Source organism: Athene noctua, chromosome 2 (genome assembly GCF_965140245.1).
Source record: "Athene noctua chromosome 2, bAthNoc1.hap1.1, whole genome shotgun sequence".
NCBI lineage: Eukaryota > Metazoa > Chordata > Aves > Strigiformes > Strigidae > Athene > Athene noctua.
Genome location: NC_134038.1, coordinates 140,830,272 through 140,856,040, shown reverse-complemented (window position 1 = coordinate 140,856,040; position 25,769 = coordinate 140,830,272). Strand labels below are relative to the sequence as shown.

Genomic DNA, 25,769 nt, shown 5'->3' with positions numbered 1-25,769 from the left:
ACTTTCCTGCACATAAAGGGCATGTTAGTATTTGAATGTGAGGCAAATACAGGAAGCGTTTTGTTTTCAGAAGTGGTATATCCATATCAAATAAGCAAGGTACCAATTTCATGACCAAGATGAGAAACTTCACAAAGAAGTTGACTGCACCACTTCCACTAAAATCAAAAGTCCTAAGTATTTTTTCAGAGTTGGCTGAGCCCACAGTTTGGGAAGCAGGGGAGAAGAGAATACACAAACATAGATAAGATCTTATTTTCCATCAAGGTTCACAGCAGATCCAGAAATCAGGCATTACTACAACCAAGGTCAGAAGCAACTTAATGGGTAACAAGGTGGTGATCAGGCACATGCAGCTGAAGCTGCTGATCTGTTCAGCATCTATTCCATGAATGTTAGACAAACACACACACAGATTTATCTCAGCGAAGTAAATCCATTTTAACAGAGAAAACAAGTAACCCAGTGCAAGAATGCACAAAGGCCATCAGCTTTTCCCCACACATGCTGAAAGTGTATCTTCTACACCACAAGCAGTCTGAGATAATCAAATGTGTTGCCTACAGTTGATCTTTCCAATTAATTATTTTATTATCTAAAAGCATCAAACCCGATAACGACACTATTTACACCACGTACATATTGACACGGTGATCTTAAATGACTATCTCAGTCTCCGCAATCCAATTACTGTAGTTTGTACGATCCAGGAATCAGACCAGCAGGAATTAATGAGATTTTGTTAAAACAGACAGCCCCCCCTCTCCTCCCAGTCAGGGAGGGAACATCACTAACTACCCAGCCTAAATTCCATCCACAGACCTCCTGTAAGCCAGCTCAACCAGATACAGAACAAGAGCTGCCTTTCTACCTTGTAATACTTCATATATTCACAGAAATCAGAAGTCCATGAAACCTCTGTGTTTGTATGAGAGTGGAACTGATAAAGATTCAGACTTTAAAATGCTGAGACTTTACATCGTACAGTAGTTGCACTGCACATACGCTGCACTCACTGGTTTCAGGACTTTAGGGCTACCAAGTCCAGTGGGCTTTCTTTGCTCCTGCCTGAGGCAACCAACTATTTTGCCTCTGCAAAACAGCAGTTCTCCCTCAGGAGGTAGGGCAAGCTAGTAGAAGATATTACTCTCAACACCACAGTAATTCCTTTACCTAGATCAGGCAAGCCTTTGTGTTTTAATTGGGAACAATATCTCAAAGGAGACCCTAGCATAAGTTACACATTCAGGTCTCCCAGAATTAATAAAATATTCCTAATTCTCAGCACTTAAAAATGCATTAATAGTTCCAACAGCTTGCGCCTGACCTCACTGTTCCCTGTTGGTACAAACAAACCTTTTGTTGCTATCACCAGCGCCCACAACTATTGCAGACTCACTGAGAACAGGGCTCTGATTTGTTGTACTTCAGCAACTGGATGTGCCAGACCCATCTGGACCAAAACTTAGACAGAGCTAGCACCACTCTCATCATTCCTGAAGCTGTCAGCATGCATGCTGTTCGCCACACAACCCGGACTTCAATGTCCCAAGCTGCATTTTGAACTGGGCAGCTTGTGATACAGGTCTGTCTGGGTTAACCCTAGGTATCTGGCCATCCCAGCCATCTCAACCCAGTCCCATTGTTCAACATGTAAAAATCTTTCCACTCTCAACTGCTGCCAGAACTCGTTTGCTATGCTTTGAGGCATCTACCTCTAGCCAACTGTCACTTCACAGGTGAAACTGCATCATCTGATAATTACTTAGGAAGTTATTTCTCATTCACCTTTACCACCAGGTTGAACACAGAACCTGCCAAACTTCAGACTAGAGAATAAATATTTTGTTCAGCCTGTTATTCAGGTGAATAATCAGCGTCTCCCATGACACAGTCATGACCACAAAGGCTGCAAGAAACCTTAAAAATGTAGTGGACAACATAAAAGCTCCAGAGCAAGATCAAATGGTCTACCTGTGCATCTCAAGTCAACCTACTGTATCTTACAGGAGAGGATTTCAGAACCAGTAAGCAATCAGATTCTGACCAGAACCTGATATACTGAATATATTTTTGTTCCTGAACATTTTGAAAACCTGCCCTCAGTGTCTGAAGTGATGCCTAATTCTCCAGACTAACTGAAAAATATATGCTATAAGGCAATGGGAAATTTGAAGTCTTCAGTAAAGAGATCCCATTATATATTTACTATGTTTGGCTATGCATTGTTGGGTTTTGGGTGGTTTTTTGTAATTACTGAAATAACAGTCTCAGAAATTACATCCAGTCTCAATATATTGCTTTCAAAAAAACAGCCCAGGAAATGCCACATTAGCTTGCTATATAGAGAGTTTATTTGAATTAATTTTGTAAAACTACCTTGGATCCTAGGGTTTCATCCCTCAAAGCATGAATGAAAACTTTAACCATGCTACCAGTTAATAAAAAAATGGAGAACTAAAAGACAGTTATGTGAAACAAGCTTTCATTTTGAAATAAAAATAAAAATTCAGATTCAGAAAGAGATATCCAACAGCACAGCTCCAAAGTGTGTAACTTGATTCTTCATCTTTCTTTAAAACAACAACAAAAAAAAATGTTTAGTCTGATGTGCAGTAATAACAGGCATTTGGCTTGTTCAGCTGTGGGCTCTGCTGAAGTTACATACTCACCCATGTTATACTTTCACACAATGATAACAAAGTCATAGCGCTAGCACTGAAATTTGAAGGGCTGCCTATCAACCAGCCACAAGGAAAGAGGAATGTCCTGAGAAATTCAAGGTTTCTTCACTAACTTGGCGGGTTACTTCCTAAGTGCACCAAGAAGCTCAAGGTCACGACACCTGAAGCAGGTGATGGAAGAGGAGAAAGAGGTACACCCAGTCATACTCAGTGGAACTGCCCTCACCCAGGGGCTCACAGACAAGGCCTCCTAAGAACTTTACTGTTTGAAATGCTGGTTGGACTTTCTGTGGGGGTACACACACTGGGTACAACACATTTATAGTCTCTTCTGGTCACTCAGAACCTGACCAGTTGCATTTGAGAAGACATTTCATTTCGTTATTTGGTAAAGCAAGGGACGTGGAAGCAAACAATAAATCAAATAATTATTTTTCTTATGTCAAATCATTTTGCACTCCACAAAATTCGTGCCTAGATAAACCTCCCTGTGTAAACCACAAGGAGGAAAAAATTAAGCCAACCAAGGATGCCGTTAGTTTACCTCCCTGACATGGACATTACCTGGGAAAAGTAATACATTTGCACTACCTTTAGAACATATAATTTTTCATCTAGAGAAGACTGTTTCTATGTCCACAGTGGGATTTACCACCAAAAATCTAGAGGATTAGATTTCAGTAAACAGAATCAGGAAGAAACAAGGTTTCTATATAGATAATCCTGGCCTCTCCTGCATCTGCTAGCAGCATTTCTGGAAGGACTTGCCCCCCTCCAACAATGGTAAGGTATCACTCCTTTCCCAGATCTGATACCATGGGAATTTCTGTGTCCCCAGCTCCCAAAGTTCAGTTCCACACAGCTTTAGTACTTACCTAGAGGGAACAATCTGTCCCGCAGGCATTAATATTTCAGTGTTAAAACAAAAAAGCTTTAACACAACAAACTACAGAGTTTCAAAGCAATGCCATGTTCAGTTAGTACAACAGCAAAGAAATAACATCTATTTCAGTCAACCTAACTACAAAGTTTCCTGCAATGATGACTAGCATGCAAAACTTACACAAGATATTATGTATTATCTCACACAGCTCTTTTTTGGCTAGAAAAGATGGAAATGGAAACCATCAATGATTTTCTATCCATACTTATAACAAGACTTTCTAAAAAACAAAAATAAAACACATACACAAAAAAGAACAAATATCTTTAATTTAAAGAGACAGAAAAAAGATTGCAATGTCAAATATCCAACAAAAGAATCACTTGCATTTTAATTAAATGCCTCTAGCAGATTTCCCTCCCATTTATACAGTCAAGGAACAGAAAGCTCTTCAGTGTACATATGTATCTGGAATTTCTGAATTAGTTCAAGAGTCACTGAATTTAATAGAACTTGTTCTTCTTTAGCCAGTGTGAAAAAATGGAAGAAAATATAGTGGAGCTATCTGGTAACAAGGAAGCCTTTGGCTAGACATACCTGATAAACCATAGTTTCAATCAAGTCATAGAACCTGGTTTATTAAACACTGACCCCACCTATATAACAACATATAATTATACATACAATATAACTTTACCTCTCTCAGCATAGATTTCATACAAGAAAAAAGTTCCTACTTCTCAAGTCATATTTTGCTTATTTTCTAAGATGTTGTATTTGTACAAGACCAACAGCCCCTCAGTTTTAGTGCCTACCTCCAATAATAGTTTATAGAAGATATGCTTAGTATGTGTTAAGTATTACTGATACAGTACTGACCACAGACTGGGGATTAGCAATCTCTGGAAACAGAGTAGATAATTCTAATGGCTACCTGAAAGCATACAGCTCATTATTTTGCATGACTAATTACTAATAATGAATGGGTCAAACATGACACATTGAAAGATAGTATACAACATACTGGAAAAAGAAGAAGGTCTGACTTCTAGGCAGCTTAATAAAACCACACACTAGCACTGCACCTGGCTTATTTCAGGGCAATTGCTGCTGCAATTCTTTGAACCTACTGATGACAGAAACAATTTTTTTTAAAAAAAAAAAAAGGTGAAATAAGCAAAAATGCAAAAAACAAGAAGGAAGACATGAAGACAAATGTCCAAGAGAAAAGTCTGTCTCTTTTCCCCATATATCATTAATTTTTCATTATGAAAACCAGGAATAAAACATCTTAAACTTTAAGGTATTTATATTTCCCCAGGGTTTAGGTGGGTAATGAAGCAACTATTTTTCAATGTCTCCCTGCAGAGAGTAGATGATCTATGACACTTCCAAACTAAGGATTGCAAAATGCCAAACAAATTCACCAAACGAACACAAAAAGAAAAATAAATACACAGCAGCACCAGGTTGCCAGGCCGTTACAGTCAGACACATTTGCCACAGTCTTTGAGAATAAATGCAGCTTTTTTTACTCTTTTTACTACAGAGGATTGTCATGCACAAAGCATAAAGAATACAACCATCGGAAGCAATCTTGGAGACTTTCTGGCCGCGAAATTCTGCATTTCTGTATACTTAGTTGACTAACTGCAGGTCTAGGAGCCCCACTGTTGGTGGTAGTGGTGGAAGCCTGTCAAAGCTTTTTTAGCCTGGGAAAGCAACACATTTGAGGACAGCTAAATCATAGAAATTAACAAACATAAATGGAGCTACTCTGCTCAGGGGACTCCTGATGATGGAATATACTCCTTAGAAACTGCCCTTGAGCAAAAGTCTTGCCAAACAGAAAGTTGTAACAAAAGCCAGCACTTGCACAGGGTGAGTGTGCCCACAGCACAGATGTCTTTGAGCAGTTTCACTGCCAAAGGACACAGCCAAGTGCAAGAGCAGCATTTTCTCACTCTTGCTTGCAAACACAGGATTCTGTGGGTATAGCTGGCATGCAGGCACTTTACAAGTCCTACTCTTCAACGTGCTGTGTGCTCCTTTCTAAAATTAGTCCACTATGGCATTTTCAAATGTAAGAAGAAAACAAATTCTGTTTCAGCCAAGGTCCATCTGATTTCTCACTGGTGCCTAAAGTGTCAACAAAACATAACAAAGCGCCTAAATCAAATATTTGCAAGCAATTGCTACCCAATGATGATTTTCATGAAAATGGAAATGGTTTATCCATAAAAGAGTTGGTCTGCTGACGAGCGTTTAATCATGAGATATTTGTACCTGAAATGGCACAATTTACCTTGAAGAAGCCCATTTCAAAAGATAAATATCAAACACTGGTTAACACACACACACCCATTAGCATCATAGTTTTCTTCCACAACTACTTTGAAACCTGAAAAACCCTAGTGATATTATTTTTAATAATCCAGTACTGTGGCCCAAGGAATATACAATAGCAAAGGGAATAGGAGAGGGGAGAAACAGTAAGATCAAGGCTAATTTGACCTTACCCAGCACTTGCTGAATGACAGCAAGCCACCAATGTGTGGTTCCTCAGACAAGAGTATGAAAAAAACACATAAGAAAATCTACATAAGAAACTAAAGGATGTAATTGCACGTAATACCAAATAATCTCTGTGTATGATGGGGAAGTGCAGATAGAGATGGTTACCTTTAGGGGGAAAGAGTATTGGATATTACCCATTGCGTTACCTTTCTGGTTATGGCTATTTCCAGTGGGCAGGTCTTGAGCCACCAGAAAGGTGAGTCATACAATGTGGTCTGTTACAGTTGCTGAAGTGATCCTGTCAAAATAGTGAGCCTTATGGGAACAGTACAAATGCGCTTCATTAACACGCTCACTGCTGGGCTCCCAGGTGACATGTGCTTAAGTGCCTATATTTCACTGGCATGTTGACATGGGAGTCAGCAACAGAGCTGCCAGCATGGCTGAGGTTCAGCAATTTCTTTCCCTTTCATGCCAAACCTGTGGGAAGGCATAAGAATGGCAGCTGTCTTTTTGTTCAGATACGCATTCTAGCTTATTCCATCTCTACTTGTTATTTAATTGGAGCTTTGGCTTTTAAAACCAATCTTGGAGGTATTTTGCCAGTAGCTTTCCAGTAGGAGTCATGCTTTCAACATCATCTGAATAGTTATCTTGACTCTTGAATTTGTGTCTTCTTACCTGATAACATATTATCTGTTTTTATTGAAGGAAACTTCAAAGTCATTTCATGTTTGTGCCTGTGAATCATCAGATGATCCTCTGTTGGAAAACGCTGTCAGGCAAACACAGAGAGAGAGGGAGGAAAAGAGAAAAAAAAAATTTAATTCTCTAATAAACTTTTGGCATTGGACAGAATTTCAAAAATGAGAGAGAGAAAGAAATGTATCCAGCTAGAAATGTGTCCAAATGGCACAGGAAACAGAATATTTGAAAATGCAAGTGAGTGTGAGTAACAAATAGCTGTACTCTACTTAGAAATGTATTTGCTGCAATGCTCTCTGGGGTTGCAAACCGCAAGGTGTCATGCACTTGCATGAAAAAGCTGCAGACCAAGTTTTGGACTTTAAGGGTCTCAGACACCCTCTCCAACTACCACAGCCTCACAAGTCACCACGTGTCTGAGGATCTGCGGTAACTGCTGTCGTGTATGCTCTTAGCCCACGGCAAACGCAAAGTAATGCAGCATATCTTAAATCACTTTACCGGATTTTTCTGCTTTTGTTTCTTTATGCAACCTATATCTGCTGAACAGCAATAAAAATAATCAAATAAGCCAGCCTTTCCCTACCCAAAAGCATTCAGGCAAAATGCATCTTTGATTTTGGAAACTGATACTTTGACTTGGTTCAAAGTGGCGATGCCACTTTGGTGCTCAGTATACAACTATTTATGACTCTTTATGATACTACATTAAATTCTTTTCCTTTCTCAAGCAGAGAAGGTGGAGAGATATGCTTTGTAAGAAACTAATCTGTGTGCTAAGTTTGGTTTACAGTCTGATAACAGACTTCAACAACAAATAGCTTCTTCTGAACAGGACAAAGAAGAGACAAGCTTGAATAAATGTTCAAGCACTTGCAATACTTGGGCTCTAATAGCAGACTGGTTCTGTTAAGTTTCCTTCACCAGAACGAGCATACACAGACCTTTGCTACAAACTACTGTAATAGTTTTAACAGGGTTATTTCAGGACTAGCAAAGGCCAAAAGCTGTATCACCAAGACTTGAGGAAAAAAAAATAAACTTTAAAAGCAGCTTTTTAAAGCAACAGGTACATAGGAGACTGGAAAAAAAACCTGGCAACAACAGAGTTAAAATCACTTAATGCTTTCAACACAGCATATTCTTGGCTAAGTGACTTTGCTTGTGGCTATAGCATAAATAGTTGCAGTATGTTACACCTTCTGAGAATCTCTCTAAGCCCATAGACAAAGCAAGATAAATAATGGGAATGAAGTCTCTGGAAAAAAAAAAAAAAAAAAGTAAAAAAAAATCCCAAAGACCTTTTCCTCACTGTGACATCCTGGTTCATTGCTTACTCATCTGGAAGAAATGCAGCATTAGAAATTTATGTTAAGAACAAAGGGAATATGTGAATGACCTTGCTCAATGAAATTTTAAGGGGGGAAAAAAAGAAAAACCAACACTTTTTGGTCTCATGGAAATGGATTTTCCTTTATGGACGCCACGCTCAGTCTTCAGGGTGAAATCAGCCAGCTTAAAGAGGGCATGGGGCAACTGAGGAGAAGTTATTCCTCCAGCCCAGACTTCTCTGTCTTTTTTGTAAGTCTACTTTTTTCCCTTGTGCAGAAGGTCAGCTCACTCAGCCCTCAGTACACATCCGCACTGGCTGATAGAGAAGCCAGTCCCCAGACAGCTGAGCTGGATAGCAGCGCTACACTATGCACTTCTGTCAAGTCCTCATTTACAATAAACAGATGTCATGTTTTGAAATGAGAAATTAAATGGTTTTTAAAATGAAGCCACACCTACATTGCTTGTCTTTCCAAACTGTAACAGCATGCAATCAAACCTGCTCTCTGAATAAGCTTATTTGGATCAGCTTCTCCACTGAGATCAATTAATAGCTGACATGAAACACTCAAGTCCACTGATTTGAGTGGAAGTTAGTTTTAAGATTCAACAAAAAGGTAAATAAAACTTGGCTATAAAACTCAGATACTATTATTCTACCTCTGTGACAGAATGGAGAAAGTTCAACTCTGCATGTGGGGATCTGAACTGACAAATCCTCGACCAGAGTGACAATCCAAAAGATGCACTCTGACACCCACGTAAATGTTCCCACTTAGTGAAACAGCAAAGCTGCTCAGCCATTTTTTAACCAGACCTCGGGCTTCTCCCTTTCCTTTTTACAGCTCTTGGCAAAATCAACACCTACACTCCAGTAATAGTCACCCATCGTTCTACCAGAAGAACCTAAAGGGCTGTAAAAATGGTAGCCAGCTGAAAACTCCCAACATACAGTTAAAGCAGGGAAATATTACCCTCATTAAGAGAGGATGACTCTGGGAAATGGGTAAACTAAATCACTTAAAACATGCATACAGGAAGCCTGTGACAAAAGTCCAAAAGATGCCCTTGTCTGAAGATTTAACTCACAAAGTCCTGTCACTAAACTGAATTAGGGTCAGAAGTGCCACACATGCAACTTCCCTCATTGGTGAATGGGGGGAACTTCCTCACCACTACAAAATCATCAAAAACCCACATAAATCCCAATTCAGAATCTCAGCAGGTAGAATCCTTGTCACTTCATTTTTTTTAAGATCATCAAACATCTAATGTTACAGGTCAGATTATACCCGCAGAGACACATGGCAGATCACTATCAACAGAAATCCCACATGTACATCCTGGGGCAGAATTTATCTACAGGCTGTGTTTTCTATAGAGAATATTTAGTAGGAAGATGTCTCAAAGATTTAAAAAAAAAAAAAAAACAAAAAAAAACCCAAAAACAAAAAGCCAACCCTTCTAACTTCTAATAAGATATCATTGGGTTTAAGTATTAAAAAAAAAATCCGGAGGGTTACCACATCCAATAGGAAACATAATACATTCCATTGTACATCTAAGCAGAAGACAGACAAATGTGTCCCACCCAGTGTGTCCTCTCTTGCTAGCCACTAAAGGAATTTGCAATACCTGGCTCGAAACATTAGGCTTGGGAATGAGGGAAGGCACAGAAGCAGCTTGAGAAGCCCTTTTACCAACTCACTTTTAACTGGCTGTTGTATTTGCTTTAAATATTTTGTAATAATATCTTGTGGGGTAAGGAGGGAATTCAGGGGGGAAGGTCTTAAAAAAAAACCCGAAACACAAACACCACACATATTATTATTAGACATGTGTTAATATATCAGGAGGCATTATACAAGCCAGAGCTAGTGCTGAGGACTCAATTAATATCACCGCTGACTCCACTCACCTGTGAGCAGCCTGGGGCACTGCAGACAAAAGGCCTCTCCTGCTCCAAGTTCATCTTTGATTCCTCATAAATCTACATGTTAAAATGGGGAGGGGGAAAGAAAGGGAACCTATGAATATATATATTCTAAACTTCACGCATACATGCAACATAGAATCGTCACCATTTGTGCTTTTATTTCAAACTCCCAAAACATACTAGAACAAAGTCTTCATCCTCAGAGTACTAAATTTGCTAATATTCAGCAGGGTCCCTACAGTCTAAATTCTTATTACTCCTTCCTGAGCACATATTTACTTTGAAGGAAGAAAAAAAAAATTAAGCTTTCACAGCAGAAATCTGCCTCAGAAAAAAGCATATGTTCACTGTTGTTATTAGATAAGACCGTGTCTACTCAGAAATACCTCGAATTAAGGGTTTTTACCTTTCCTTCTTCAGTTCCTGTTGAACAACATTAAAACCAGACGTCTGGGTTACTTCTGAGAAAGAACCCACTTTTTGAAGTTTTTCATCCATACTGTTCAATATTAATAACTTAAATACATTACATACATGCTCTCTATACACACAAGATAACTGTGTATCCCCATCCTTTAAAAGGTCAGTTAGATCCTCAGGAGCTTGAGAGTGAAGTTCTGCCTAAAACTGCAGCTTCCCCATAGCAGTTCCAGTCCTGTAACCTTGAACTAAAGCCTGGGGAAGAGGTTCTGGGTCTCAAATAAAAGCAAAGGAGGAAACATTCACCCTCAGAACACAGTAATGCAGCTGAATTTGGGTCAGTATTACAGCAGTGTCCCTGACCAGCATCAACACAGTAAGTTTTTAGTAACATTCTAGGACATAAAATAAGTAAGTCACTTATTTGGAAATGTTTTCAGCATGTTGGTAACAACTGGCATTACAAGCTACAGCATGGTAGCTGAACCACCTTAAAGCACAACACATGACTTCTGTTTACATTATGCCTCAAATCCCTTAAAATTTACCCTCACCACAGCCCCGCTTAGACAAATACCTGAACTGTGTTTGTGTAATTTTTTCATAAAACAAAAAAATATCTTGGTGGAGAAGCAGAATTTGATTTTAAAACTATAAAAATCTGCAGAAGGACAAGTGTTAAAATTACTCAACCCCATTGTTATTTTTTAAAACTACAGTTCATTGCTTCCAGGAATATCTTTACCACACTTACACTTGCTGTTAGAAAAGCTTTATTTTCAGAAGAGTTGCTACCATCCCCTATATACAATAAACACACCATTAACCTGAACATCAGACAGACCTATACTTAACAGCAATTATTTTCAGTACCCTAAATTCTCAAAAAAAAAAAAAAAAAAAATTTGGATGATAACTTTTTTTTTTTTTTAATTAAAATTCATTCTGGTGGACAACATTAGCCTGACAGGATATTTTCCTACTTGTGACCTAAAAAAGTCCGAAGCAGCAGAGCACCCTTTACCTGACTCACAGAGCAGCATCCAGAAGTGAAAAATATAATTGCCCTTTAGCCTCCACAAGGACACTACTCCCTAAATGGGATAATTAGCATCAACTGATTCTCTTGATGTACACATGTCTACCAACATCTGGCCTGGGACAAATGATTTATTACACCAAATACAATCACATGTCAAGAAAGACTCTACCTCAGGACTAACCTATCTATCTCCACAAGGCTAGAACTGAAATAACTAAAATTGTACCAAATTTACTCCCTTAAGATTATTCATATCCTGTTTTGATTTAACTTACAGCTATGTTAAACTGAAATAGGATACTCATAATCAGAAATGAAAGAGTATGTTCGCATAAAGGCTTATACTAAAATAACTAAAGGTGTTAAATTACTTCTAATTTCAGTTATTTCAGTTCCAGACTGTGCATAGACAAGCTCTTCAGAGGTAAAGCAATAAAAATGCTCTGAATTACGTTATCCTGACTGAAAGAAACAAGCAGCAGAGAGATGACTGACTAAACAAAGAACCCCCCGGAAAAACAAAAACAAAACCTCCAGCTAAGTTTGATTTTTAAATCCACCTCTATGGGATGTGACCCTGGGATGTTGTCTTTCCTAAAGACCTTTCCACAGAAAGAAGAGAAGGGAAGGGAAAAAAAAAAAAAGCTACATGTGGATAATGAAAGGCTTTATCTGATATCTCAATTACTCCTGCAACTGAAGCACTGCCAAAGGTTTCTGTTACCCCTTTCTCCCCTCCTCGGGGGAGAGTGACAACCGCTTTTTCAATAGCAGAACAACAGATGAGATTCAGTTAAAGAAAACAAGAGAGTAACAATTCTGGTCCCAAGTGACCAAGTGAATTTCAAAACATTACCAGGAATTATTTGGAGTTTGTTTTCTTACTGAGTTTTGCAAGTCTAAGACTTCCCTCCCTGCCCTGAGCTTGTGCATACTCTGATACAATTAAATGATTCTCAAGGTTACTAGACAGATAAGCACAGAGTAAGCACCAAAATAACATACTCAGGACTAGAATCCTGAGCATGGGGATCAACTCCAAAAAAACATGAACTTGAGTTTTATTCTTAGTACTTCGAAAAGGTGTCAGACTCAACATCTAGACATTTACCACAAAGGTACAAGCAACTCCTGGTTCCACAAGAATCACTCTTTGCAGACTATTTGCAGACGCTAAACTTAAAAAAGTAATAATCCAGAAGGGCTATATCATGTGTGCCCTCCAGGATACTGTCTAGCTTAACTTGACCCATGTAACATACAGACAGTACAATGCTCTCAAGACAAATTACACCATGCAGAATTCGTGTTTATGTGTGATGCTATCACCACAGTTCAGACTGTAATACTACTGTATCTCTTACAATAGTAAATGAGTTAAAGGAGCTGCCTACTGCCTACAATTTTTGGGAGGGTGTTCAGTGGTTGGCTATCGTATGGCAGTAATTCAAGCTTTATGCTTGAACATTGACCAGAAACAAGCAGCTGAAAATCTGGGCTGTGAGTGTGAACCCCCTACATCCCCCATTCCTGCTGAACTCCGCAAGAGCTGCCGATGCACAAGCAATGCAGGATCTCACCCCAGGTTTGCAGCAGGATGGGAGCGCTCAGCAACAGAGGTGTTTTGGTTGTGCACAGCACAGTTTGCATGACATTCTTTTCAAGATGCAGACATGCCTCTCCCATCCTCCAGTTCAGGATATAGACAGTCGTACACAGCTTCTGGCACACAGTTTGCTTCACACGGCTCATGTGTGTTGCTGGGCCACACAACCCATGTCTCCTTTTTTCATGGTGTGTGCAGGTGGTTCAGCATACATGAAGGAAATAACGTAACCAAATGGCCACATTTCGACTTCACCTAATAAAAATAAATCACAGCAACCTTTCCATCTAAATTAAGGTGCTTATTAACCTTTCAGATCTTAAAATTTCAAGTTACACTTGTGCACCTTTCATAGTACTACATATGACTGTCGCAATTAATGCACATGAAGAATATCAGGCAAATCTATGATGACTGAAAAGTTAAAAAATTGCTCAGGCCTGAATTTTTTACTTCTATCAATAGCTTGATTTATTGCAACTTCGTAACCTCCATGAAGAAACAAACAATGCTTATAAATATAAACGAGCACTAATATTGATATGTCAGCATTAGTTCTGATATTATTAACAATAGGCATGAGTGCATTATGCAGCAGCAAAGGGGGCTGAATTTTAATAGACATGTTAACAACATCTGTCAGCATTTATTGCCCTATTGTGACCAAGTAAAGAGCCTTATTGGCAGAATGTGTAAGTGAGGAAATCTGCTACGATGTAGCACTGAAATATCACCCTGCTTAGGAGTAGTTAAGGTATTCTAATTAGAAAAATAAACAAAAATACAGAAGAAACATAGAAAGGCTTCTCCAAGTCATGTCACATGAAAAAGAAACAAGTTCTGCAGCAAGCCAGTATTTTCTTCTATACGTTAATTTCTGCATAAAATACTTCTAAATATTTTTTATTATAATTAATAAAACTGAAGCCCACAGAGAGGAATGCAAGACCATAACAAAGAAATAAAAAGCAAACAAAAGAAACCAAAGCACCCTCAGAACACGGCAACAAACTACATCCCCTCTCAGCAGCATCCAGAGGGAAGTACCCCACATCCTCAGACTTCCCAAGACTTTGCTGAGCCCCATGATCATCTTTTCTGAATCAGAAAAATAGTTCTAACATCTAACGTCTAACACCAAGAAAGCGTGCGCTTTTCTGTCTCTCTCTCCCCCTTTTAAACTCAGCAGTAATCTTACTGCCATACTGGTAAAAACATCAAGCAGGCTTGTTTCCTGTTTCAATGTTATTCTTGAAGTGGGCTGCAGTAAGAATCTGATTTTCATTGGGCTATTATTATTTGCAGCTGCACGACCTTTTTAACCCTCTTTTAAAAGTGACATTTCAGCCTTCAACCTCAAGCTGTCTAAATGTTGCAAGGTTTTCAGTCCTCTGATTAACAGTGAAAAAGAACCGATGGGGAGGTGTATACTACAATGTGTCTAATACAGGTCAGTGCACCCATCCTGCCATTTGCACGTGAGTAATTACACTCTCATAAGCAACCTGTTTGTTGAAATTAATCACCTGGGCACATGTTTTCAAGACAGGTTTCTTCAGCCTTGTGTGACCAAGGTCACTGAGATTTCCAAATACAAGTACAAAATACACAGTGACCAGCATTAGCAGCAGTATGCCGAGACATGAGCAATAAATGAAGCATCACCTATTTTTTAGGGTCATAGCCACCATGTATAAAAAGTGAGAGGAGACGTGGTTATGCTGCCATTGTGAATATCAAAGAACCCAATCGGTGTATGCAGCATTCTAAATTGCTAGTCATGACTATTCAGTACATCACTATTTATAGAAAATTACAGTGTTATTACAAATGCTACTGAACTTGTTCATTTTGGAAGTGTAGTACTCACAGGGTTAATGCCTATGGTTGTTCCCAATATGTCCTTGCATGAGCAAAGCCAATTTTAAGTATCGTTGTGCTGAAACAGTGCATGGTATTTTTTGTCAGCATGGGCTGTTCAGTGGAAGCGCTTGTTTTCTGAAACTAGCATCATGCTTTCCACATGCACGCATACAGGGCTCATTATCACAGCCCTGCCTGCTTCGGCTGTTACAACGAAGGGTCTGTCAGCATTTCCATTAGAAACCCCCTCGTTTCAGGATTAAAGCATTTCCAAATGGTTCTGGATGCTGGAAAGCAATTTGTGTCTGGAGTCCCCAAGAAGGACTTTAATATGATGCACATTTGAGCTGGGGCTCAAGAGCTCACTGGTACTCCAGAGAAGTTCTTGTGATTGCATTTATGACATTTATATGTGGAAAAACACTCAGCTTGGGCCTTTATTCATTTGTTTTAAAAGAAGAGAGCCCCATAAATCTTTAGGCAGAGCCAAGTGCTCTCAAAAAGCGGTTGATGTGTGAATTGCCTCAGCAGCAAGCAGCCTTCGGTCCTTTCCCTGTGGTTGGCAGCACTGTCACCCAGCAGCACGCACCCTCTGTGTGGCACAGTGGGGTGCCTCACTACTTGTTAGCCCCTTGCTACCTGTGAAGTCAATGGCCACTGGCACACTTTAGGATCATTTGCAAATGGAGTACCAAAAAGATGCTTGTATCACACTGTCAAACATCCCAGTTCCTTTTAAATGGCCACTCAGTTTGCTTACTGCCTGGCCAAACAAAATCCAGTGCTGGAAAGGGTTCCCAGCAGTCCTAAGGTTTTGACTCATCTCTCTCTTCCAGGTATACCCATTCACCTTCAAATCAACTGAGGGAGAAGAGTTTTTGCTCCCTCCCTCCACATTTGGCTTCTAAAAACCACTGTGTATCAAGGAAAACCAAGTAACTGCCTCCTACCTTTCTTTTGCTTATGCAAACCTGCTTTCTTCTCAAGAAAGAAAGAGCAGAACTGGAGATAACTAAAAAAAGAAGGAGCAAAGATAAGAAATTTCAAAAGGGAGCAAGAATGAAGTCTGCAAAACTGGAATGAAGAAGAGAGGCAAATAAGGGGAAGAAGAACCCCAAATGGGCTGAGGGAAAGGAGCCATCAGTGGAAATGGAAAAGAGAAAGCAAGTGGAAGCGAGGACTGCAGACCACTGAGGACTGGACAGAGGAAGAGGAAGGGAGTAAAAGGATACCTCTGAAAAAGAAACTCAAAATAGAAAGCAGATGGCCTACTGTCTTTCCATGTAACAGCAGCGTGAGAGCCCAACACCGTATGCTATCCATGCAAGGTAAGAGTATCTGGTAGAGAGGACAATTTGTCATCTACATTGAATAAGCTGTATCTCAAGTCCAGTGAAAATGCATGACTTAAAATGATTATGCTACCCTTGATGGGTTTCAGTATAGGAAACCCGTCATGGATTTACTTGGTATAAAGCAAAAGGATTTGCTGTTTTACAGAAATGACCGTGGGGTTATTAAGCACAGGCAGGAGAAGACAAAAAAAGAAATAGGAGAACAGAGGTGGAGAGAGAATTTTAAAAAAACCCAAACAGCATTTCTGAAAACAGTTCATGAAAGTTATCTCAGCATAGAAATATTCTATAGGAGAAATCAGATCTTTATAGGGAAAGATGGCTATTACTTCAACTCTGGAAAAACACTTTGAGGAATAATGTGGTTACTTTGCACTCTGCGATTGGCCAAACAGGGCTGGCCTGACCTGGAAGCGGCCCAGGCTTGTAGCTCTGCAACTGTCCCCCACTGATGGCATTTGCAGAACAACCCTAATACCTGCTCTCCCTAGTTACAAGTCTAAAATGACACCAGGGACCAGACTGTAACCTCACTGACAGCACAGAGGTTTGCTTAACAGAACATGCAGCAGCAGCAAAAGCTGTAGCAACATAACCACAAACTCAAGCAATTCAAGAAAAAGGCACTATTCCACAATGAACATTTTGCACACCAGCAGACAGAAACGACACCTGTATCACTTCTTCATTCTCCCTATGTGCAATTTTTCTGCTAGCACTTCAGTGCTGGAAATTCAACAGCTAACCCAGACCTACTGAAGTAAAACCAGCATCTGGGTCTATGGACTTAACGTGCCAAATGTTACAGGGAATGTCAAGTGTTTATGGGGTGTTCAAAGTGCATTAGAATTTCATGTTTATCTCAACATGAACAAATACTGTCCTTGCTCTGTATTATCAGGCATTCAACTTCAGTGCTCATGTTAGAGGGCTAAGTTAGACTTGAGGGTCTTGGGAGGGGGAGAAGGAAGTGAGGGAAGAAGGGCAGAAGGAAGGGGGGAAGGAAGGGTTATGTTAAAGCAGGCTTCAAACAGACGCTTTAAATCATCTGCTACAAAGGGACTCTCCACTGTCTCAAAAGCTTCAACACTCGGACTTCTTTGACTGGATGCATGTACGTGGTGATAATATCTGCCCTTACTTAAGTCATTGTCCATCTCAAATTTTTCTGCAAAAAGGGAGGTGGGGGAACTGCAAAACAACTGCAGTAATACAAGTGACAGGAATCTTGCTTCACGAGACAACCACTAACAGCTAGCATTTTAAAGGAAAAACATATTTGCTCTGTTCTTTATGAGCAAGTCTTGGCTTCTCCCTGTTTGGGACACAGTCCCTTGGGGCACAGAATGTGCACACAGAAGTTAAAACCACCATTAGCTGAAATCAATATTTACTACCAAACTCTTGAAAGATTTAAAGGAGAAGATACACGCAGAGAACGCCATTCCAGGCTCTTATAGCCATTATTAACATGGATCTGATAGAGCTCACTCTCATTTCTAATTTTTAGTGGGTTACACGCTTAACAGCAGTACAGTGCAGTAACTGATGCCCCAGCAAGTTGCTAATAACATAAGAACTGTCTGCTTAAAATTGTATTTACAGTTATTTTCCAGGCAAAAGGATAAAAAAGAACAGAAGATGCTTAGCCTGTCAGACAGTCTGCCCCAATTTGCACTCATCTCCCAAGGGTTAATAGTATTGTGAGGTGGGTTCTCTGCCTTCTACAAACCCCTTCACAAACGCAGCCCCATTCCCAGTGCTGTAGAAGTTGCTATGCTTCATGTCAGTGGTTCCTATGCCAAGAGCATTATCGTGGGTGTATGAAAGAAAAACAGAGTCTTCAGATCATCTGCACAAGTTAAGATGGTTCATCATGACTATTGCTGTGAAACAAAAAAAAAGAAAAAAAAAAAAAAAGTACTTCAAGGAAAAAATTAAAGTGTTATGCACTGGAGAAGATCTACAGGAAGCCTGCAAAGGGCAGAAAAGGCAACTGCAACTGTGGTGAGAGATGAAGCCCATGAAGCAGAGGGTGTCAATGATGAACTCCCAGTAACATCTGGCAAATAAGCTAATCTTTTGGGACTTTCCAATGTTGGCAGATAAGTGTGTTGTTCGTCCTTTCAAAGGTTGACCTCATTTCTATCCTTGGGTTAATAGCATGCAAAGCTCTCTGCTACACTTACTTTTTTCACTCTTCCCTCCGCCCCCAACAGTTATTATTAAACACCAAACAACTTTGCCTATTGTTGTAGTTTACATACAATTTAATTAAGAGATTTCCCTCCAGGAATAATATTGACTAAAGGTTTTGAAGGGTTGTTTTGTATTTTAAGTGTACTGTAACTGCAGTATGCTAATTGCTTTGGTTTACGATACACAAATAGATAAAACAATTTACCTGCCTTGCATGCAAATAAACACTTGGCTTTCCAAAGGGAAGGAAGAAAAAAAAAAAAAAAAGAAAAAAAAGAAAGCATAAAAGATATCCTGGGGGAAACAACAACACAAGGCTGCTTAGCTGACTTTCATACCAGAAGCAGTTAGGGGCTTTAACACAAGCTTTGAAAATTCTGCCAGCCTAAATTTTCCTTCTGGTTTATTATATAAAATAATCCCTAAACCAGAACTCTGCAAACCACCTTTATACATTTTATGGATACAACTCTGCAATTCTGTATATTTAAAACAATTTTAAATTAAGGCAAATCTTGGGTTTTACTTTTTTTTTTATATATAGTTAACATACAAGACAGCTTAAGACTTTCATTACATAGAAAAATGAGGCCATTAATAACTCAGCTACAAGCCATTAATTATTAACTTTCACCAATTTTTAATTACAATTTTTAAAGATTTTTTTTTATTGGGAACTTCTCTCTCTTCAAAATGACCAAAAAAATCCTGAAGTCAAACCTTCAACCTTCACTGTTCTTATTATAAGATAAAATCCTCTGGGGTAACAAATCTCTGCTGAGACAACTGGCAGCCTGCACGTCCCCTCAGGCAGTATTGAGCATTAGAAAGTCTTAGACATTAAAACTAAAAACTGTTCTTTTCAGCCCTGACAAATCAAGGGCAGGCTGATTTGCAGCACTTTAAACTTTGTACATGCAAAGCTACTGGCAACCTCCAATACATACACCTTATTTTCAGACACTTAGTTTCTCACCATCATATAACAAGTTTTACTAACAGCAGCTTAACCTATTTCATGTGAGTTTCATTTGGACTTAGGCTTGTCCATATGTCCTTTAGGAATACAAAGATGCAGCCTTCACTGTTAAAATACCTTCATTAAAATATAAGGTTTTGAATTTTGGAACCAGGTTAAAAAGCTGGGGTGGCGGGGCAGGTATTTTAGTCTCCATCTCCTGGAGTACCTGAAGCAACGTCAGTAATTACAGGACATGTCCAGTGCAGGTATCACCAACAAATGATGCCAAGCTGCAGCAGAGCCCTCCAGAGGACTCTGAAATCAGGAGCCACAATTGAGGCCTGGAGCCGAAAGCACCAGGAGAGGTGTGCAACGCAAGGCAGGCTCAGCGCCGAAGCCCCCTCCTCTCCCTCCATTACAGAGGCCAGCAGCACAGAGTCCCCCAAAACACCAAAGGACTCCTTCCAGCTAGTGCTGGAGCAAAGGCTGAGGACCCTCTGCCCCAGCAGCTCAGGTATCTGACTTGGAAAGAGCTTAGGATGGCCCACAAACTGCTTGTCAGACATCCAAAACAAAACCAAAAAACCAAACCATTTTGTACTGCTCCCCCTGCCCTCCCGTGGACCCCCCAGCTGGCCTCTGGCATCCCCCCCTCTGCCCTGGATGTGTCTAAAACCGTTGGGTCAAGTTTCTCGACTATTCAAGGACTGGACCCAAGAGAGGGGCTAACTTCGGTGTGAATCCAAGAGAGGTCTTCAAAGACTTTTTTTGCAAATATATGCTTGCTCAGAGCACAAAAGCAGTGATCCCTGCCTTTCCCACAACTTGGTAAACGCGGGAATGCCCCAAAGGTTCTTGTGAGGGCTGGAGGCCCTCCCCCAGCCCCCAGCACTAAGGACACCCTGCAAATATGTTTGATGCATTCGAGAGACAAAGAGCAGTCTGCCTCCCACTCCATACCCCAGTTCAAACATCAGCATCTCAGAGGAGCCCCAGTGTAGGCAGGGAGGTGCAGATGCCTGGGGCTGCGCTGGCTGCCCTGCTCCCTGGCTGGGGAGGTGCGATGGGTCCTGCCCTGACACCCCCAGGAGCTCACTGCAGTCCCAGCGCCCCAGGGAGCTCCTAGTCCCTGAGGTGCCTGACATACAGCTTTCCTGGTGTCCTCTGTTGGAGGGTTAAACAGCCCAAGGCACTTCAGGGGAAGCTGCTCAGCTGCTGGTCCCTTGGGAGCACTCCCACACCAAAGCAGTCTAGGGTTGACAGGTAGAGCTTGTGTACTTCCATCTAAACAGACCTCAAGTCCTACCTCAAGGAATGAGAGACTCGGGATGCAGAGATGAAGGGACATAAATGCAGTCATTGTTCCACTGCCAGCTGACAAGTAAGGGACATCTGAGGTGGGTTGTCACTCTGCTCTTGACTAATACAGCTGCCGCAAAGCAAACTGCTACCATTTGTTGGGCAGGGGGATGAGTCTGCTTTCCAGAATCAAGTGAAAGAGCACCCATCATTAGGTAAACGCATGTACAAACTATAGGAAACCCTCCCAGGAGCGGAGAGACAGCAGAGAGGTCTGCTCGGCAGGCACCAAGCAGAGCTCTGCGCTGCGGGAAAGAGTGTGCGTGTCTGTGTGCACATACATACAAATCTGTGGGGTAGGTGGGAGTGTGCAAAGGGACATTTCTTTCCCTCCTAAAGGGCTTTAAGTATATCTCAGCAATACAAAAGTCTCCAGAACTCTTCTCAGAAGACTGCTGTATCACATTAAAAAAATCAGCCTTTCTGGCTGATGGATTATTGCCTCTGTTAAGGAGCCAGTATATCAAAATGAAACAATACCCAGCCAGTGACTAGCCACAAATTTCTGGCAGTGACCAATCCATAACTACAAACAAGAATATTAAAAACTGACACATATGAAAAAAAAAAAAATACTACTTTTCCTAAAAAGAAGGAGGCAAAGTAGGAGTAATTCTCCATAGGCTGTACATTCACAATCTGTGAACAACTCACAGCAACTTGTAACATACTGCAAGTGTAAAGCGGTGAAATTCAAACATCTCTAAAAACCACAGATTTGTAACTTGCGCTTATGTAAATACACAGCTTTCAAGCCTCAGCCATCCTGGCCATAGCTCTTCTGGGAAAAATGAAAAAATGTTGGCTGAGATTTTCAAGAGCAAGTGGTGATACTGAGCGCCTCTAGTTTTTAGGTGTCCAAGCAGAAATACTTTAAAAGGCTTCATTCTCAACTCATGTTGCACACACCCTCTTCAAATCATATCCCTTTAGGGAATATTTATCTTAAAAAGTAAGCAAATAAGGAAAGGTCAGACACATAGACATTATTTTTTTCATTCTTCTCTCAGTATTCTCTCTGACATGAAGATGTAATACTGTGCCAGAATTATAGATAAGAAGCTAAAGAATACACACTTAAAGACAGATTTTTGGTTTTTTTTTTTTAACAAAGCTTAATGATGCCCAAAATCATAATTAAATGGAAGGAGCTTTAAGTATCTTATATCATAGAATTATAGAATCATAGAATGGTTTGGGTTGGAAGGGACCTTAAAGATTCAGCTTGTTCCAACCCCCCTGCCCTGGGCAGGGACACCTTCCACTAGCCCAGGTTGCTCAAAGCCCCGTCCAACCTGGCCTTGAACACTGCCAGGGAGGGGGCAGCCACAGCTTCTCTGGGCAACCTGTTCCAGTGCCTCATCACCCTCACAGTAAAGTATTTCTTCCTTATATCTAATCTAAATCTATCCTCTTTTAGTTTAAAACTCTTACCCCTTATTCTATCACTACCCTCCCTGATAGAAAGTCTCTCCCCATCTTTCTTGTAGGCCCCATTTAAGTACTGGAAGGCTGCTATAAGGTTTCTCCAGAGCCTTCTCTTCTCCAGGCTGAACAACCCCAACTCTCTCAGCCTGTCCTCACAGGGGAGGAGCTCCAGCCCCCCAATTATCTTCATGGGCCTCCTCTGGATTCGCTTAAGCAGATCAATGTTCATCTTATAGTTGGGGCCCCAGAGCTGGACACAGTATTCCGGATGGGGTCTCACGACAGTGGAGAAGAGGAAGACGATCCCCTCCCCTCAACCTGCTGCTCACACTTCTCTTGATGCAGCCCAGGATACAGTTGGCTTTCTGGGCTGTGAGCACACATTGCTGGCTCATAGTCAGTTTTCCATCCACAAATACCCTCAAGTGCTTCTCCGCAGGGCTGCTCTCAACCCCTTCACTGCCCAGCCTGTATTTGTGCTTGGGATCGTCCCAACCCATGTGTAAGACCTTGCACTTGGCCTTGTTGAACTTCATGAGGTTCACATGGTCCCACCTTTCCAGCCTGTCCAGGTCCCTCTGGATGGCACATCCCTTCCCTCCAGCACATTGACCACACCACACAGCTTGATGTTGTCAGCAAACTTGCTGAGGGTGCGCTCAATCCCACTGTCCATGTCGCCAACAAAGATGTTAAACAGCGCTGGTCCCAACACCAACCCCTGAGGAACAACACTCGTCATTGTTCTCTACTTGGACATTTGGTTGTTGACCACAACTCTTTGAGTGCAACCATCCAGCCAGTTCCTTATCCACCAAGTGATCCATCTGTCAAATCCATGTCTCTCCAATTTAGAGACAAGGATGTCACATGGGAGAGTCTCAAATGCTTTGCACAAGTCTAGGTAGATGACATCAGTTGTTCTTCCCTTATACACCAATGCTGTAACCCCATCATGGAAGGTCACCAAATTTGTCAAGCATGGTTTGCCCTTAGTGAAGCCATGTGGGCTGTCACCAGTCACTGCCTTATTTTCCATGTGCCCTAGCAGAATTTCCAGGAGCATCCAGTCCATGATCTTGCCAGGCACAGAGGCGAGACTGACTGGCCTGTAGTTCCCTGGGTCTTACTTTTTTCCCTTTTTACATATGGGCGTTATGTTTCCCCTTTTCCAGCCGGCAGGACTTTCACTGGACTACCGTGACTTCTCAAATAGGATGGATAGTGGCTTAGCTACTTCATCTGCCAGTTCCCTCAGGACCCACAGATGCATCTCATCAGGTCCCATGGGCTTGTGCACCTTCAGGTTCCTTAGATGGCCTCAAACCTGATCTTCTCCTACAGTGGGCAGTTCTTCATTCTCCCAGTCCTTGCCTTTGCCAGCTGCATCTTGGGCTGTGGGGCTGAAGCACTTGCCAGTGAAGACTGAGGCAAAAAAGTCATTAAGTACCTCAGCCTTCTCCACATCCCAGGTAACCAGGTCTCCCATTTCCTTCTGGAGAGGGTTCACATTTTCCCTAGTCTTCCTTTCATCACTAAGGTACCTATAGAAGCTTTTCTTGTTGCCCTTGATGTGCCTGGCCAGATTTAATTCTATCAGGGCTTTGGCCTTTTTAACCTGACCCCTGACTGCTCAGACAGTTTCTCTATATTCCTCCCAGGGTTTTTGTCCTTGCTTCCACACTCTGTAGGCTTCCTTTTTGTGTTTGAGCTTGTCCAGGAGCTTCCTGTTCATCCATGCAGGCCTCCTGGCATTTTTACTTTACTTTGTCTGGATGCATCATCGCTTCTGAGCTTGGAGGAGGTTATGCTTGAATATTAACCAGCTTTCTTGGGCCTCTCTTGTCTCGAGGGCTTTATCCCACGGTACTCTGACAAGCAGATTCTTGAAGAAGCCAAAGTCTGCTCTTCTGAAGTCCAAGGTAGCAAGCTTGCTGTGTGCCCTCCTCACTTCCCTAAGGACCTTGAACTCCACCATTTCATGGTCACTGCAGCCAAGGCTGCCCTTGAGCCTCACACACCCACAGGCCCCTCCTTGTCAGTGAGAACAAGGTCCAACATAGCACCTCTCCTCATTGGCTCCTCTATCACTTGGAGGAGGAAGTTATCAACAACGGATTCCAGGAACCTCCTGGGTTGCTTATGCCCTGCTGTGTTGTTCCTCCAACAGGGACATCAGGGTGGCTGAAGTCCCCCATGAGGACCATGGCTTGTAAATGGTTTTTCTATCTGTCTATAGACTTGCTCGGTCTTCCTGGTCAGGTGGCCTGTAACAGACGCCCACTATAATGTCTCCTGTCCCTGCCTACTCTTTAATCCTGACCCATAAACTCTCAGTAGGCTCCTCATCTATCCCCAGGCAGAGCTCCATGCATCCCAGCTGGTCATTGACATAAAGGGCGACACTTCCTCCTCGTCTCCCCTGCCTGTCCTTCCTAAAGAGCCTGTATCCTTCCATGCCAACACTCCAGTCATAGCAGTCATCCCACCACGTCTCCATGATGCCAGTAAGACCATAGCCCAGGTGTGTGCATGTCTCCAACTGCTCTTGTTTATTCTCCACGGTATGTGCAGTTGCGTAGAGGCATTTAAGTTGGGCCCCTTACGATGCTGACTTACTGGCTTGTGATCCCTCTCCAGGCTCTGGGCATCTATTGCTGGCATTGTCATGAAACTGGTAGGGTGTGATGGACTGAGGTTCCCCTTCCCCAGCAACTTTAGCTTAAAGCCCTCTTCACCAGCTTGACAAGCCTATGACCAAAGATGCTCTTTCCCTTCTCTGACAGGTCAACCCCATATCTGTAGTTTCAGATGAAATATCCTAGCTTACATGATCTATCCCAAGTCATGCAAAGTTGGTGGTAAGGCCAGGAAATAAATATACATATATTTATAGTGACAATTTACTGCTTAATGACAAGATCATTATCTTGGGACTGGATTGCATAGACTGATCTGGCTTTTTGCATTTTTAATTAATATAATTTATCTCATTTTGAACTAGGGTGCAGAGAGTTATGAATAACGAATTCTTTGTATGAGAAGTTAAAATAGAATTTAAAAAACCTAAAAAGCTATCTCAACATACAATTGCCTCAGTTTCTAAAAAGAAGGTTGAAAAGCCTGGTTTGGTGGTCTAGCAAGCATATGAATACATAACTCCTTTGTCCCCCCCCTTGCAGGAACAGATGATCACTGAGATATGCACCAGGACAGTGAAAAAATACCCTTATTTTGAAAGTAATCAGAATGTGTTAACATTCCCTAATAACATAGATACTATAACTCACTACACAAAAAAACCCAAAAGAGCCATGATCTTTGCATACAGATTCACTAACCTTATCGCCATCTATATGCCTATAGAGCAAACATGCTATGGATGTCTTGTCTCATCTGACCAGATCTACCTATACTTCAGAGCACCCATGCTATAGAGGTAACAGAATCACAAAGTAAAGGCATATTTGAGGTGGCAG

The 25,769-nt window shown here is 41.2% G+C and overlaps 1 protein-coding gene across 1 annotated transcript in view; it reads right to left on the bottom strand.

Moving 5' to 3' along the window:
• CREB5 (cAMP responsive element binding protein 5) overlaps nucleotides 1–25,769 on the bottom strand; it is a 257,787-nt gene that overhangs the window by 202,759 nt on the left and 29,259 nt on the right. Inside the window, exons 2-3 of the mRNA XM_074898084.1 lie at nucleotides 10,040–10,111; nucleotides 6,766–6,859 (exon numbers count right to left, since the gene is read on the bottom strand). Coding sequence (XP_074754185.1) covers nucleotides 6,766–6,859; nucleotides 10,040–10,093 — 148 coding nt within the window. The 5' untranslated portion in view covers nucleotides 10,094–10,111. The remainder of the gene's footprint in view (nucleotides 1–6,765; nucleotides 6,860–10,039; nucleotides 10,112–25,769) is intronic.